The 14,567-nt window shown below is 32.7% G+C and overlaps 2 protein-coding genes across 2 annotated transcripts; both read right to left on the bottom strand.

The window, feature by feature from the left end:
- Nucleotides 1-7,248: 7,248 nt before the first annotated feature.
- On the bottom strand, nucleotides 7,249-8,695 carry LOC100245065 (glutathione S-transferase U17). Its single transcript, XM_019220697.2, has 3 exons — nucleotides 8,576-8,695; nucleotides 7,977-8,324; nucleotides 7,249-7,883 (listed from the first exon to the last, which is right to left on the bottom strand). The coding sequence occupies exons 2-3, from the start codon at nucleotides 8,292-8,294 to the stop codon at nucleotides 7,503-7,505; spliced, it is 699 nt and encodes a 232-aa protein (XP_019076242.1). The 5' UTR covers nucleotides 8,295-8,324; nucleotides 8,576-8,695; the 3' UTR covers nucleotides 7,249-7,502.
- A 3,985-nt stretch (nucleotides 8,696-12,680) lies between these two features.
- On the bottom strand, nucleotides 12,681-13,838 carry LOC100250199 (glutathione S-transferase U17). Its single transcript, XM_002273701.4, has 3 exons — nucleotides 13,714-13,838; nucleotides 13,285-13,613; nucleotides 12,681-13,184 (listed from the first exon to the last, which is right to left on the bottom strand). Exons 1-3 carry the CDS (start codon nucleotides 13,784-13,786, stop codon nucleotides 12,804-12,806), a joined length of 783 nt encoding a protein of 260 aa, XP_002273737.2. The 5' UTR covers nucleotides 13,787-13,838; the 3' UTR covers nucleotides 12,681-12,803.
- Between the last annotated feature and the right edge of the window lie 729 nt (nucleotides 13,839-14,567).

The following is a 14,567-nucleotide window of genomic DNA, read 5'->3' as shown; positions in this document are numbered from 1 at the left end:
TCCATTGGCCAATCAGGTTAGCTTGTTCCCCGAACATTTCTCTTGCTGCCGGAATGGTGGGACATTCTTCCACCATATGTTCAAATGACTGACATATGGAGCAAGGATTGGCTTGTTGTTGAGGTTCTGAAATAGCTTGGACTTCGTGAACTTTTCTCAACTCCATTTCCTCTATTTTTCTAGCCATGGCAGCTACCTTGGCTTTCATCTCCATGTCTTCACTCAGACTGTACATCCCCCCTCTTGACATTTGCTGAACTGGCCTCTTCCCCATTTCTTTGTTGTTGGGCTCATCCCATCCACGGGAAACCTCTGAGACATAACTTAGGAAGTCCATAGCCTCCTCAGGGTTCTTGCTCATGAAATCACCCCCACACATTGTCTCCAATATCTGCTTCATTGAAGATGACATGCCATCATAAAAATAGCTCACCAAAAGCCATGTATCAAAGCCGTGGTGAGGACATGCATTGATGGCCTCCATATACCTCTCCCAGCATTCATAAAATTTTTCATTCTCACGTGCTGAGAAGTTGGAGATTTGTCTCTTCAATCCATTTGTTCTGTGAGTAGGGAAAAACTTCTTCAGAAAATCAGCTTGAAGTTCTGTCCATGTTCTTATGCTTCTCGGCCTCAAGGAATTGAGCCATATCTTGGCTTTGTCCTTTAATGTGAATGGAAAGAGCTTCAACCTCATAAGCTCAATAGCTGTTCCCCCTTCTTGAAAAGTATTGCACACATCTTCGAATTCCTTTATGTGCGCATATGGATTTTCACTTTCCATCCCATGGAAAGTAGGAAGCAGAGGCACGATGTGTGGCCTGATAATCAATTGCTCTGTAGGAGGAATGATGCAAGATGGTGCACTCATCCTCGGAGGGTGCATCCTGTCCCTCATGGACCTATACAAGTTCGGATCATTCCCCTGCCCGTGTTGTGAATGTTGATCCTCTGTCTGATTCTCCATGACTTCCAAAATAATCTCTAATTCAGTAGCTCGTGGAGTCTCTATCCGTACTAACCTTCCCTCTTGGTCTCTAATCCAATAGGGCATGCACGGATTCAGCTGGAACAAAACAAATAAACAAAACAAAGAAAAAGAAGAAAAAACAGAGCATGCGGAAGGAAAAAACAGAGTATGAAAAATAAACTAAAAATGAAAGTTAAAAGCTAAAAGAAACTTATCTAAACTAAGTTAAAAATGTTCTAAAACTAAAATAAAAAGTTAGTAAATGAAAAATGAGATAGAATTCACCTTACTCATGAGAAGTCTCACAAGTTACCTCCGGCTGATATATTCACAGTGAAGTAGCACCTTCCCCGGCAACGGCGCCATTTGATAACCCGACTCTTGGTAGCTTGGCATGTAAGGGTATCAACAAAATTTATACCTAAGGTCCTTACACTAAAGTAGCAAAGCTACTATAGCATAGTGGCTCTAGGATCGAACACTGGGAAGGGTTTTTACTTTAACTGGTGAAGTTCGGAGGATGGAGTGAACTTTTCTTAATAAAAATTAGGTTAAGATGAAAACATAAAAAGATGAAGGTGTGTAAACTAAACTAACATGAAAATAGGTTAAAAGATGGAAAAAGAAGTTTCTCAAAGCTTTGGATAGCCATGCTTAACTCACTGTGTAAAAATGGAGATTTTGGGACTCTTCACCTCGAGTTGGGGAAGCAACTAAGGTGATGCTTACTTCCCGAACCGGTATGAGTTTAACAACTGAGTTTTAGTCCTTGAAAACTTACAAAAAGGGTAGTTGAACCTCATAAATGCTCTTTTAATGATATAAGTCATCTCCTCGACTTGAAATACAATGGCTCGTAGGAGATAACTAATGAACATCAGTGGATCTAACAATAAGAATCCACTGAGACCAAAAGCTTATCAAGTATTGGCCATTCAAAGCAAGTCAGAGGGATTAAAAGCTTTACTTTGAATGAAAACATTTATGACGCTCAACTACTTACATTCATGGCTTGGAAATCTCCATCCTGACACGGGAGCTTCACATGGCATCCATTACTTCAAGAAACTAAAAGGTTTTAGCCTCTCATCCTTAGGGATTTCATCCTCCAAGGATGTTTGGCTACTAAGAAAATGAGAAAGAAAAGAGAAAAGAAACTTATGAACAAAAGTGCTCTTATAACTTATAAAGTTACAGGTTACAAGATTAGATGATCGTCTGAGGCTCTTCACCTCTATTTAAAGACAATAACAAGCTAAATTACAAGAGCTATTACAAAAGCAACCTATTCATTGGTTGATTACAAGGGTAAAATAGGTATTTACAAAGCTAAAAATCAAGCAAAATATCTTGGAGAACCGGTAGTGGAATAACATCAACAACGTCTCAAAACAGGGGATTCAAAGGAATTTCGCAATGTGCCTAAATCCTCCTTGCGAAATTTTCGCAATGTGAAATTCACATTGCGAAATGGCAAAATTTCGCACCATGAAGAAAATCCCCTTGCGAAATTTTCGCAACGTGAAATTCACATTGCGAAATGGCAAAATTTCGCACCATGAAGAAAATCTCCTTGCGAAATTTTCGCAATGTGAAATTCACATTGCGAAATTGGTCATTTGACATGATGCAGTTGCCTTCCAAAGGCCATATCTTCCTCATTTCAGCTCCAAATCATACACGGTTTGAAGCGTTGGATTCTTGACTTCCTAAGATTTCAAATGGTATATAGCATGCAAAAAATGGACTTCGGGAAGTGCTCCAAAAGTTCAAAGGAAGACTGCAGCTGTTTTCTTCACTTTGTTTTCCTCTTCTCCATTGCTTGTGCTCGTGTTTCCACTTGAAATTCAAGCCTATAAACGTACAAAATCCTTGCTTAACTCGCCCAAGTAGCTCCTCCATCAATTGGCATGCTTGAATCGATTCATAAGCTGATAAAAACATGTAAACTTGCCACAAAATGGTTAAAACCAATTACTAAGGACCTTAATGAATTAATTGGGTTAAATGAATATGATTACTACTCAAAGGTGCTTAAAACCATTATAATTAGGTCTACAAAATAACACTTTTTGGTAGTAATCATAAAGGTAGAGAGTATAGTCTAGAATTTATTATTTTTTTCCTCCACAGTGGGAAGAAGAAATTGATAATTTCTCAAGGCTTAGATATGACCAGTCCTCATTCCATTAATAGAAACGTCAATTATTTGTCAGGCAAGAATGCCATATACCCATATTAGTAGCATTAAATCTATTGATCAATCTGGTGCAGGTTAGTTGGTAGCAGTCAATATGATCGTATACCTTATTTGTTCAAAAATTAGGTGGGCATTGAAGGGTGCTCTTGAGAAGTAGTATTGAATCCATGGACCATTATGGTGCACGTCAAATGATAGGTTGTAGCAGGCATATACTGGTTTACAGTGTCACTCTAAATTCACATGGTTCATGCTTTTGTTAAGTTGAGTAAGAAAAAGTTTAATTTGAAAGGCTAATATGGAATTGGCAAGGAAGAACATATTTTAAATTGTATGATGAGATAGATGGTTGAGGGAAACATAGAAGATGTATTAAAACAAAAATAGGTAAGATACATAAGAATATTTTTTATGGCAAAATACGTTTCATCCCAAGTTTTATTTCTTGTACAATGCAAAATAGAAGGGTGATCATTCAACATGATTTTTTTTTTTTGGAAAAATTTATCATGATTATTTTCATAAAAAAAAAAAATAAAAAAAAAAAAAAAAAAAAAACTGACATGTTGTTATTAACTTGTTTTACAGTGAGAAGTGATATGTCACGATAAATTTTATTTTATCGTGAAAGTGACATGTTGTCACAAATTTTAATTTACAATAAGAGTTTTCTGCTATATATATAAACTTCAAATTTTATGATTAAATATAATTGTTCATGAATTCATAGTAACATTGAAAAAAAAAAAAAAAAACGGTCTTCAAGCATGAAATACTCTTTTTTAATTATAAATTAATTCATGACAAAACTCTATTTTTGTTGTAGTGAATTTAACTTTTCATGAAAAAGCAAATATATAGACATCAAAATTTACAATATTTGTGAGTTGGTAAAAGACAATAAAAAATATCTTTAAGTTTTGTTTTTCTGAAAATTAAATGGCGGACATCTAGAAAAAAACCAATCAACCCATGAAGAAGAAGATAAACATGATTAAAGTTAAGAATTTGGTTTAAGGAAAACATTTTAGAGTCCTAATTAAAGTATCTATGTTTGCTTAATTTATTACAATTATTTTATTAATATTTGAGTTTTTAGTTTTTTTTTTTTTTTTAGGATTCAAAATCCTAGTTTTATTAAGAGTTTGGTTTTTTTTTTTTTTATTTATTATAATTAAGGTTTTATAATTGTTTCTTTATATATTACAAAATAATAGAAAGTGGAATGGTAATTTTTTTACATGATTATTTGTTTTATTGTTCATAACTTTTAATCCATTCTCTGTGAGAAATGATTTAAAGTAAACATAAAAGTAGAAAACAAGAAAAAGGAAACAAGAGGAGAGTATTAATATGTTGTTTTTGTTATCTTTCATTAATCCAGAAAAACCTTATTTATAGGCTAAGAGTAACACAACTTTGAGAACAAGTGTAGTCATTCATAAACTACAATAAACATTTACAACATTCCCCCTTTGATGACAACCACTCACTACAATTGCATTATTAAAAATCTTACCAATAAAACCTAGTGGAATAAAACTTAGATGAAGAAAAAATTAATACAATACACATAATAGCATCCTTATTAATTTGCCCTCCTACTTTCTAGTAGTGCAATATGAAGATCTTTGAGTCATTACACCCCAATGTTATATATGAGTTTTTTTAGTGTTACAGTTGGCAATACTTTGTGAATGGGTCTACTAAACTATCGTTTCATCTTACTTCCTGGATATTGATTTCACTGCTTTTTTGAACACACAAATGTAAAAAAATTTGAGAGAAATATGTTTAGTTCTATCACCCTTAACATTATCTTCATGTAACATTATTATATTGTCTTTAATAGAAGATAGTATGCATGATTCTTGATTGTATTTTATTACATTCTTAGCCACATACATTCTCGACTTTTGTTCATGAATTGCAAGCATGTCTTAAGGATTTGAAGAAATAACTACCATTGTCGGATTTATTGACCACCATTATATTATAGTAGTCCCATATATAAGCAAATATCCTATCTGAGATCTAATCTTATAGGGATTTAAAAAAAAAAGCATTATCATGCATATCCACATAGCTATAATTGTGCTTCTTTTGAGAAAATAAATCTATATCAATAACTCCACAAAGACAGCATAATATATGTTTGATCTAATTCTAATGTCTTCAAGTTAGTGTCAATTATACCTTGCTAACAAATTGATGGAAAACATTATTTCTGGTCATGTACAATTTGCCATATATGTCAATACATGCATCATAGATATGGTATTTTTTTTCATCAAACATTTCATCATTATCTTCTTTAGGACAAAAGACAAAAGGGTTGATGTTCACTTCAAGTGAAAAACAACCATAAGAAAATTAAATAAAAACATGTCAAGACTTTGGAAAGTGTTTGAGCTATAAGCCAAAATAAAATATTATATTTCTAAGATCTTTTATTTCAAATTCATTTTTTAGATAGTCAACTATTTTTATGATCTCGTCAAGAGTTCCAATAAAATTCAAATCATCTACATATACTAAAACAATTGCAAATTTGGTTGTTGAATTATTAATGAATGTGCATGGACAAATAGAACTATTTACATATCCTTCTTTTAATAAATATTCATTAAGATGATTATACCATATGCACCCGTGTTGTTTTAATCCATATAAAGGTATTTAATTGTAGCTTAATTGAGTACATGCTACAAGGTTTCAAATTACGTGCTTCAAGTATCTCAAATCCTTCAAGGATATATTTGCTTCAAACATTTTAAATCCTTCAAATACTTTTTTACTTTATGAATTTTGAATCCTTCAAGGATTTTAACATATCTACGAATCATTATAAAATACATATCAAATCCTCCATGGAAGATTAATAATGTTAGTTAGGAATATGACTGATTTATTACAAAAGTTAATACAAGGCCTTTGTAAGAAATCTTATATTATATTTGTGTTTATCTCAACTACACTTTTGTATTATAACTTATTAATATCCAACAATTTTCACATCTTCATGAGGTGTTGAACTTCAAATCCATTTATATTCAACACGATTGACTCTTCTAGTATTTGGTCCAAGTACTCCTTGTTTCGTCAACAAGTTTAGCTTGATGTGTATTAGATTTTTCCATTTTGAAAAATTATTTTTATGTCAATATTCTTGCACAATTTAAATTTGTAATCTTTATTATTCCTCATGATGTCAAGATTCATCTAAAAAGATGTATTGTTAATGACAATATTATTTTGATATCATCTTTTTTCTTTCATGTACATGACTAATAGAGATCTCTTTATTTTTAAATATGGAGGTAGGAGTTATTTGTTGAATTTGCACCTCTTCAAAAGTTATTTGTTCAATATGTGTCTCTTAAGAAATCATTTAGATCATTTGAGTCATTTGTGCCTCTTAAGAGGCTATAGGTTCATTAATTTTGAATTGATTAATCATTTTTGTAGTTTCTTCAAAAGGGCCAAGTTTTTCTTATGTTTTCCTCTTCCAAAGAATTATATTATTTGAACCACAAGTGTATCATACTACTACTTGTCTTATTAGGACATTGACTTTTGTTTTAACTATTTCACCGTAAGGACATAGATTTATCTATTTTTATGCTAATTAATTGTATAAGGACATAAATATATCACACTCATGTAAAGTTTTGTAATAAGGATGAGAACAGTGATGTTATCATCGATTACGATTATCTAACAATTTAAGTACAATTAATATAGTTAAGTTACAGTCAAAATGTTTTTTGGGTGGAATTTGTGCTGTCTATCTATAGGGTTTATTGTTTTTCTAATTTCTTTCCTAGTTGAAAGATTGCCTTTTGATTTACTAGAAGCTGAAGACAAATTAGTAACAGGTTATCAAAAGTATGTTTTAGTTGGGTTTTTTTTATAAAAAAAAATTATTTATTTATTTATGATATGATACTAGTTAATTGACAATTAACTAATTATCCTTTAGGGTTATCAAATCATATTCGTTAATATTTCTAGAATGGATTTTGATCATGTAACTTTTTATGAATTGATGGATCATTATTTACCCCTAAAAGTAAGGTTTCATCAAAATGATAATTTATAAAATCTTATCATAAAAGCCTTGCCTCAAAGGATGTTGACAGGAGGAATAGCTATAATCGTGGTAAATAAACCTATGAGGATAGCGTCTATTAACCAGGAATATCATCATGGACTCACGTAGAAAAGGGGGGAAAAAAGAAAAACCAGGCACAACAAACCAAGTTTGCGCCGATGAACACTGCAACCAATCCACACTCCACTTAAAAGATCCCGTTAGCTAATACATGGTAATTAATTAGCCGGCGGAGGAGCATTGGCCTTGGCCTGGAAAAGAATCTTAGCGAACTCCGCAAGCTTATCAGTCTCCGGCATCACATCCTTCACGGCATCGTCCCCGCAAAACTTGTCCGCCCATCCAACCAGACCAGGCGTCTTGGCTGCATCAAGCAGTTTCACACCATTCATCTTCTCCGACACCCTCAGCCACCCCAAGAAGCAACCCAAAGCAATATCAAGGTACCCAATTCGATCCCCGCCAAAGAAATCCTTCCCTTTGCTACACTTCCCAAACGCCTCCTCCAACAACAGGAACCCTTCAAGCACTTGATCCATCGCCGCCTTCTTTGCCTCCTCTCCTTGAGCCTTCGCTAATCCACTCAGCGATGGAAACCACTGCACCAATTTGAATTGCGCATCATAATCAAACAAGAAGAATTACCACAGCCTTATCGAAATAGTTTGAGCCATGGAACAGGAAAATCGTACCTTGTCGTCAATATAGGCAGCCCAGAAGCGGGCAATAGCGCGGTCATAAGGGTCGGAAGGGAGGATGGAGGGTCCGGAAGACCAAGCCTCGTCGACGTACTGAACGATGATGAGGGACTCGCATATGGGCTTCTGATCGTGGATGAGAACTGGGATTTTCTTGTAAACTGGGTTGGACTCGAGGAGGAGCTGACTCTTGGATCCCAGTTTCTCTTGATGGAACTCGTAGTCTACGGACTTGATGTTAAGGGCGATCCGAGCTCGCATCACAAATGGGCTTGGCCATGCACCCAGAAGCTTGATTTCACTCTCAGCCATGACTACAATCTCAAGCAGAGCAACCGAGTTCTACAATACAGAAATGTCAAAAGAAAATCACAAGCTATTAAATCTATGGTGGTGCTGTATATGAATAATGAATATAAATAGGTCTTATATAGAACGAGTTAATGAGGGCTTCGTTATAGGTGTGAACATGTAGGTGTGAAAATGGAAGAGAGTAGATATTAAAATTAAATGTGGGCAGGGCAGAGGACAAGGACGCCCGCAGTTCATTTATGAACCATGCTGCCACTTTTGAATTTTGTGAAGCGGTATACCACTGTGACTGAAACTAATATACAGTTGAATGGAGCTAAGTCGGTTTAATTGCGAGTAGATCAGAATCATCAAAGGATTGAAAGCAGTTTTCTCGAGGCTGCAGCTGAATTAAAATACAGCGGATAGATGCCACCCCATAAGGATACATCTACGTGGTTGAAACTGATCCTAGCCAAACAAGAGGCCGAGAATGAAACACGCAGATTCCAAATTTCCACCGCACAAGAAGTCGAAGAGTCCTGCTTGCAGGACTTGTGTTCCCCGTGTTCACATTGCCTTATTAGAAGGAAAATTAGGGTTTGTTGGGCAACATTTTCTAATATAAATTTTTTTTTCAAAGAAAGGTTTTAAAACCGAGTTTTGAATTATTTTTAAGAATAAAATTTTATTGAAAAATATAAATGTAAAAAATAATCATTTTAACATATTTTGTCAAAAGTTCACAAAATTTCTGCATATTTTTCAATTGTTTGTTCAAATAATTTACAAAAGAAACAACAAAAAGACAATTCAATTTTATTCTTAAAAATTAAAATATTTTCAAAACAAATTCTTTAAAGACTAATTTCAGTTAATATATAAGGCAATTTTCTTTAACAATCTCCAAACACGTGTTTAGTTTTCTCTTATTTTTGAAGGAACACTTCTCCTTTACTTGGCATATGCTGCACTTAGGGTTCCTAATCCATGCGTCTCATGGTTCAGAATTGAATCTTTTTCATTACCTTAAATCTGGTGGGCGGAATAGGAAAATTCAGAATTGAATTCCCAAGAGCCTCGTATCATCAAGACCAAAAAATAAAAATAAATAAAAACAAATAGAAACCCAAAAACTGAAAAATAGAGTTGACTTTCAAATTCTTACCTCGTGGATCTTTCAACTATGATTCCAAAAGGAAAAGACCAACAGAAAGGGACGTGAGGGTCTTTTCTTAGGAGAGGAGAGCTTATTACTGTCCAAGTTTCTCTCTCATATAGAGAATCAACGTAGCTCTAGATCATCTTTCATTTATTAATGTGGAATCTTTGGATATTTCCTTAGTGACTAAAGATTCTAAATATCTTCCAAATAATATACAATTCCAAATAAGCATAAAATAATTTTGAATTGGACAGTTTCAAATGCAGATCAACCGTTCACAAATTCTTCCCAAAAAGTCAAACACTTCACTCCCTTACATGCCATATCTAATAAATCAATAACTGATTTATTCTTGCACATTTTGGTGGTCGACTCAAAACGTACGTAGAAGATTTGAAGCTTCCATATTTGATTTTTTTTTTCCTTTTTATTTTTATTGCTTGCATTGACAAATATCTTCTATTGGTAAACACTCACTGATTGGTGATTGATGAAATAGTTGAAGACTTGAGGCTGCCATGATGGTCGGGTCGATCTTTTGATTGATTATCCAGCTCAAGTTTGTCCTAAGCATCAATCCTAGGGAGAGGTTGATCTTTAGCTTCAATTTGTTGACCCTTTTTATGTGGCTGAAATTTGGTTGTGTTTACCACCTTTTACATGGTATCCTTCATTTGAATCATGGCTTGATTCTTTCCTTAGATTGGTCATGTTTCCATTTTAATTGTGGCTATAGCTAGAAAGGGTTACTATCAACCTTCCATTTTTTTTTTTTTTTTTTTGTTCTTTTTGAAAATTTGAAATGTTCTTTGTCAATGTAATCTTCTTAATGGCTTTTTGGTTGCTGATTGTATGACGATTACTAGAACTCTTTAAACTTTAAATTACTTCAGAAGACATACACCTTATCTATAAATAAAAAAATGGCCTTAAGTTTATAGATTGTCAATCTTTTGAAGGTTTGAACCACAAATATATACTTTATGTTGAAAGTGATGAGTACAGGAGAAAGATTTATGTAACGACTCAGTTGAATCCCTTGTGTCGATCCCTACCTTTTGATAGCGGTTTCTAGAGGTGAGTTTCTACTAAATGTGTACACGATACTTCTTATCAATTGTTGTCCCCTAGTTAAATTCTTTAGATTTGATTCCTTTATAGTATTGCTTAGAAAATAGGCTAATTAAACCTATTGGAATTTTCTTTGAGTTGTTATCAGTCATTATTGATGAATTTCTGCAAGTGAAAATTATCTTCAACTTCAAAAATCCTCCCTCGTCCACATGTGATCTACAATAATTTGATAACTACCATTTTAATTCATCACTATTTCGTAAAATAAAACTTTTAAAAATAGATAAAAGTAAGAATACCTTAACATTAAAGTTATGTTTGGTTCTCATTCTAAGGAAAGAAAAAAAAACATTAAGAAAAATGATTTTATCATATTTGGTTGTCTTATGAAAAATACCAAAGAAAATCAATTAATTAAAAATTAATTAATTTTTACATCAACAAGTTAAATAAGTGAAATAAGTTTGAAATAGTAAATAAAAATACTTTATTGATTTTAAACCTACTTTTTATTTTCCTTTATTTTTTCTTTCTTTCTATTTTTTCTCTCTTTTTTTTCCCTTACGTTTTCCCTCTAGTTTTATGGAACCAAACATAACCTAAAAGAAATTAACACAAATATTAAGGCTAAAAAAAATTAAGTTAGAAATATAATAATAATAATAATGGAGTTAGTTAAGTGTTAAGGATTATTCCCAAAAATAAAAATAAGATAATAAATTCATGAAATTTAATTTTTTTTAGTAAAATTAAGATGATAGAATCATTAAAAAATAATAAGTGAAGTTATGAGATGTAAGATAAATATAAAGTAGTGCTACATTCAAACTAACATTATAATTTTATTAAAATTTTGGTTTTATTTTTACATTTTTATTAATAGAAAAAGCTAGTATTAAGAATTATGGAGTTTTCGTCTTTAATTACATTTTGTGTCACTTTTTATTTAGCTATTATTTTAAAGAAATCAGCATTTGAAAAACTAAAGAAAAGGCACCCCTAAATTTATAAGGTGGAAGTAATATTTTATTTTTATATTTTTAAACTTTTGTTTTATTTTGATTTTAGACTTAATCTCATTCTTAACAATTCTATAGATGTTTTTATAAGAAATATTAGATTGTTAATTTAGAAACTTTGACAAAAACGCTTTTTAAAACTAAAAATTAAAATACTATCAAATAAACTTCTGAATTACTTTCTTACTTTTTTATCTATAAAGAATAGAAAATGAATTAAAGATCGTGTTCTTATGTACAAAAACGATAAGCCGTTTTTATAAGAACACGATTAGAAATCCATGTACTTATGAACACAACCTATCTAGTAATGAGTATAAGAACTTAAGACGAAGTCCTATTCTTATGAGTACGACGATGAAGATTCAGAGAATATCACTAGGAGCCATGTAAAAATTAAGGAATCTTTTAGAAAAAAACGAAGTGAAAATCTAGTGTGACAACACTGCCTAAGTAGAATCGAGTTGAGGGTCACCCTCCTTATGTCATGAGTAATAGTCCACTTTCTTCTCATTTAATTGCAATAAAGGTCTATTTCCAACCAGAACTTGAAAAGAATAGTTTCACCACCTCACTGCTTTACTAGAATCAATCAGCTTTATCAAGTTCCATAGGGCTGTTATGCAATTTTCTGTATGACTTTTGTGGCTCAAACAATGTATTATATGAATTAAAGATCAGCAAACTTGGCTTGAAATTGTCCAAGCCTAGTCAGGGCCATTCGGCTACAAATGAGCCAAATTTAATATTTTATTTTTAAAAAATTATAGATGAGAGTTGACATACAATTGAGCAGAAGACAATAGGTATGATTAATCTTTATATAAATAAAGAGTTACATTAAAAAAATATATATATAGTTACTTTATAGACACATCTTAATTAGTCTAATTGAGAATTATGAACGCTAATAATTTAGGTTTCTCTACCATAGTATAAAGGAATATTCATACTCTGTTGCTTATGTAGATCCTTTGTAATGTATTGTCATTTTTAAAATTTCAACAAATACCCTTCTTTCACTTCAACTAGGGAGATATTTGATCAAATTTCAAATCAACGAGGTTAGATTTGGCCAAAACCTTAATCGAAATGAAGTGAAGAGCTGCCAAAAAACAAGTAGAAAAATGTGAGGTGTGAAGAGGAAGGTTTACAGCATTGAGAAGTAGCCACTGAATAAGATGATCAATGCATCAAATCACTTAACAATTAGAATTTATTTTCAATCCTATGAATAAGATGAACCCTAGCTAGGATACCTCCCATCTATAATTAAGAAGCCGGCGGATGAGCGTTGGCCTTGAACTGGATTAGCATCCTAGCAAACTCCGAAAGTTTATCGGTATCCGGCATCACATCCTTCACAGCACTGTCCGCACAGAACTTCTCCACCCAGCTAGCCAGACCAGGCATCTTGGCTTCATCAAGCAGCTTCACGCCATTCATCTTCTCCGACACCCTCACCCACCCCAAGAAGCACCCTAAAGCGATATCAAGGTAACCAATTCGATCCCCGCTAAAGAAATCCTTCCCTTTGCTGCACTTCCCGAACGCCTCCTCTAACAGCATAAGCCCTTCATGCACTTGATCTACTGCCGCCTTTTTCGCCTCCTCTCCTTGAGCCTTCCCGATCCCACCCAGCAACGGAAACCACTACACCCATTTGAATCGCATCGATCATAATCAAATAACAAGAATCACTTAGCATGCATTTCTATAATATTTGGAGTAATAAAACATGAATTAAACATACCTTATCGTCAATGTAGACACCCCAGAAGCGGGCAATAGCGCGGTCATAAGGGTCTGAAGGGAGGATGGAGGGTCCAGAGGACCAAGCCTCGTCGATGTACTGGACAATGATGAGGGACTCGCATATGGGTTTGTGCTCATGGATGAGAACGGGCACTTTCTTATAAACTGGGTTAGATTGAAGGAGGAGTTGGGTCTTGGATCCCAGTTTCTCTTCGAGTAACTCATAGTCGACGGATTTGATGTTGAGGGCGATGCGTGCTCGCATCACAAATGGGCTTGGCCATGCACCCAAAAGCTTCACATCGTTCTTAGCCATAGCCACTGTATCTGGAAAGAAGTACCAAAAAAACAAGCAAACACAAAGCTATAAATAATCAGTAACTCTGCCACTCTCTGTGAATAGGGAATGTAAACAATTAGGTATTACATGTGTTGAGGCCGTTGTTACGGGCGTGAAGATCGAGAGTATAGTGAAATCGAGGAGGATAGGAACCGTCCATAACGTAGCTCTAGAATATAATCAAGATCCGTATGAATCTCTCAAAGCCCAAGAAATGGAGTTTGGGGTCAAAATGGCTAACATCTAACCACTTTTTTAAACTTATGTTCAAAGTGGCTTCTCTAGTGTCATGTAGACGTTATATCATTAAAAAATATTTTTTTTCATCATTTTAATTAAAGTCGTAGTTGGCAATTGCGGCTTCATATTTGAACTAAAACCACAATTGGCAACTGCGACTTCATTTTTGAACTAAAGCCGCAGTTGCCAATTAAGACTTTACTTATTTTTTTTTTTAAATATAAAATTTAATTAAAAATTATTAAATTATAATTTATGATTGAAATTTAAAAAATATACTTAAATAATAAATTATTTATATTTAAATTTTAAAATCTAGTTACACATAGGTTCCATGTGAGATTATATATGTTTTTTATTTTCCACTATATTAATGTTTAGTGGCTATTTTTTGTGACTTTAATTAATCTATTAAAAATTACATTTTGTAATAGACTTTTTGTAATTAACTTCATTAACTAATTTTGTAAAAAAAATTATATATGACAACTACGGCTTAAGAGTATACTATTATTTTAATAAAGATAAATTTGTCATAATACAAATAAATTAATATTTTAAAAAACAACAAATTAAATATTTTAAATTATAAAATTTTATATATTATTTATATGTTATATAAGTTTATTATTTTAAGATTATTAATTTATTAATAAATAAAACATTTATTTATAATATCTTCTATTTATTAATTTATGTTT

Source organism: Vitis vinifera, chromosome 1 (genome assembly GCF_030704535.1).
Source record: "Vitis vinifera cultivar Pinot Noir 40024 chromosome 1, ASM3070453v1".
In the NCBI taxonomy this organism is placed as follows: domain Eukaryota; kingdom Viridiplantae; phylum Streptophyta; class Magnoliopsida; order Vitales; family Vitaceae; genus Vitis; species Vitis vinifera.
This window is presented reverse-complemented; position numbering and strand designations above follow the sequence as displayed.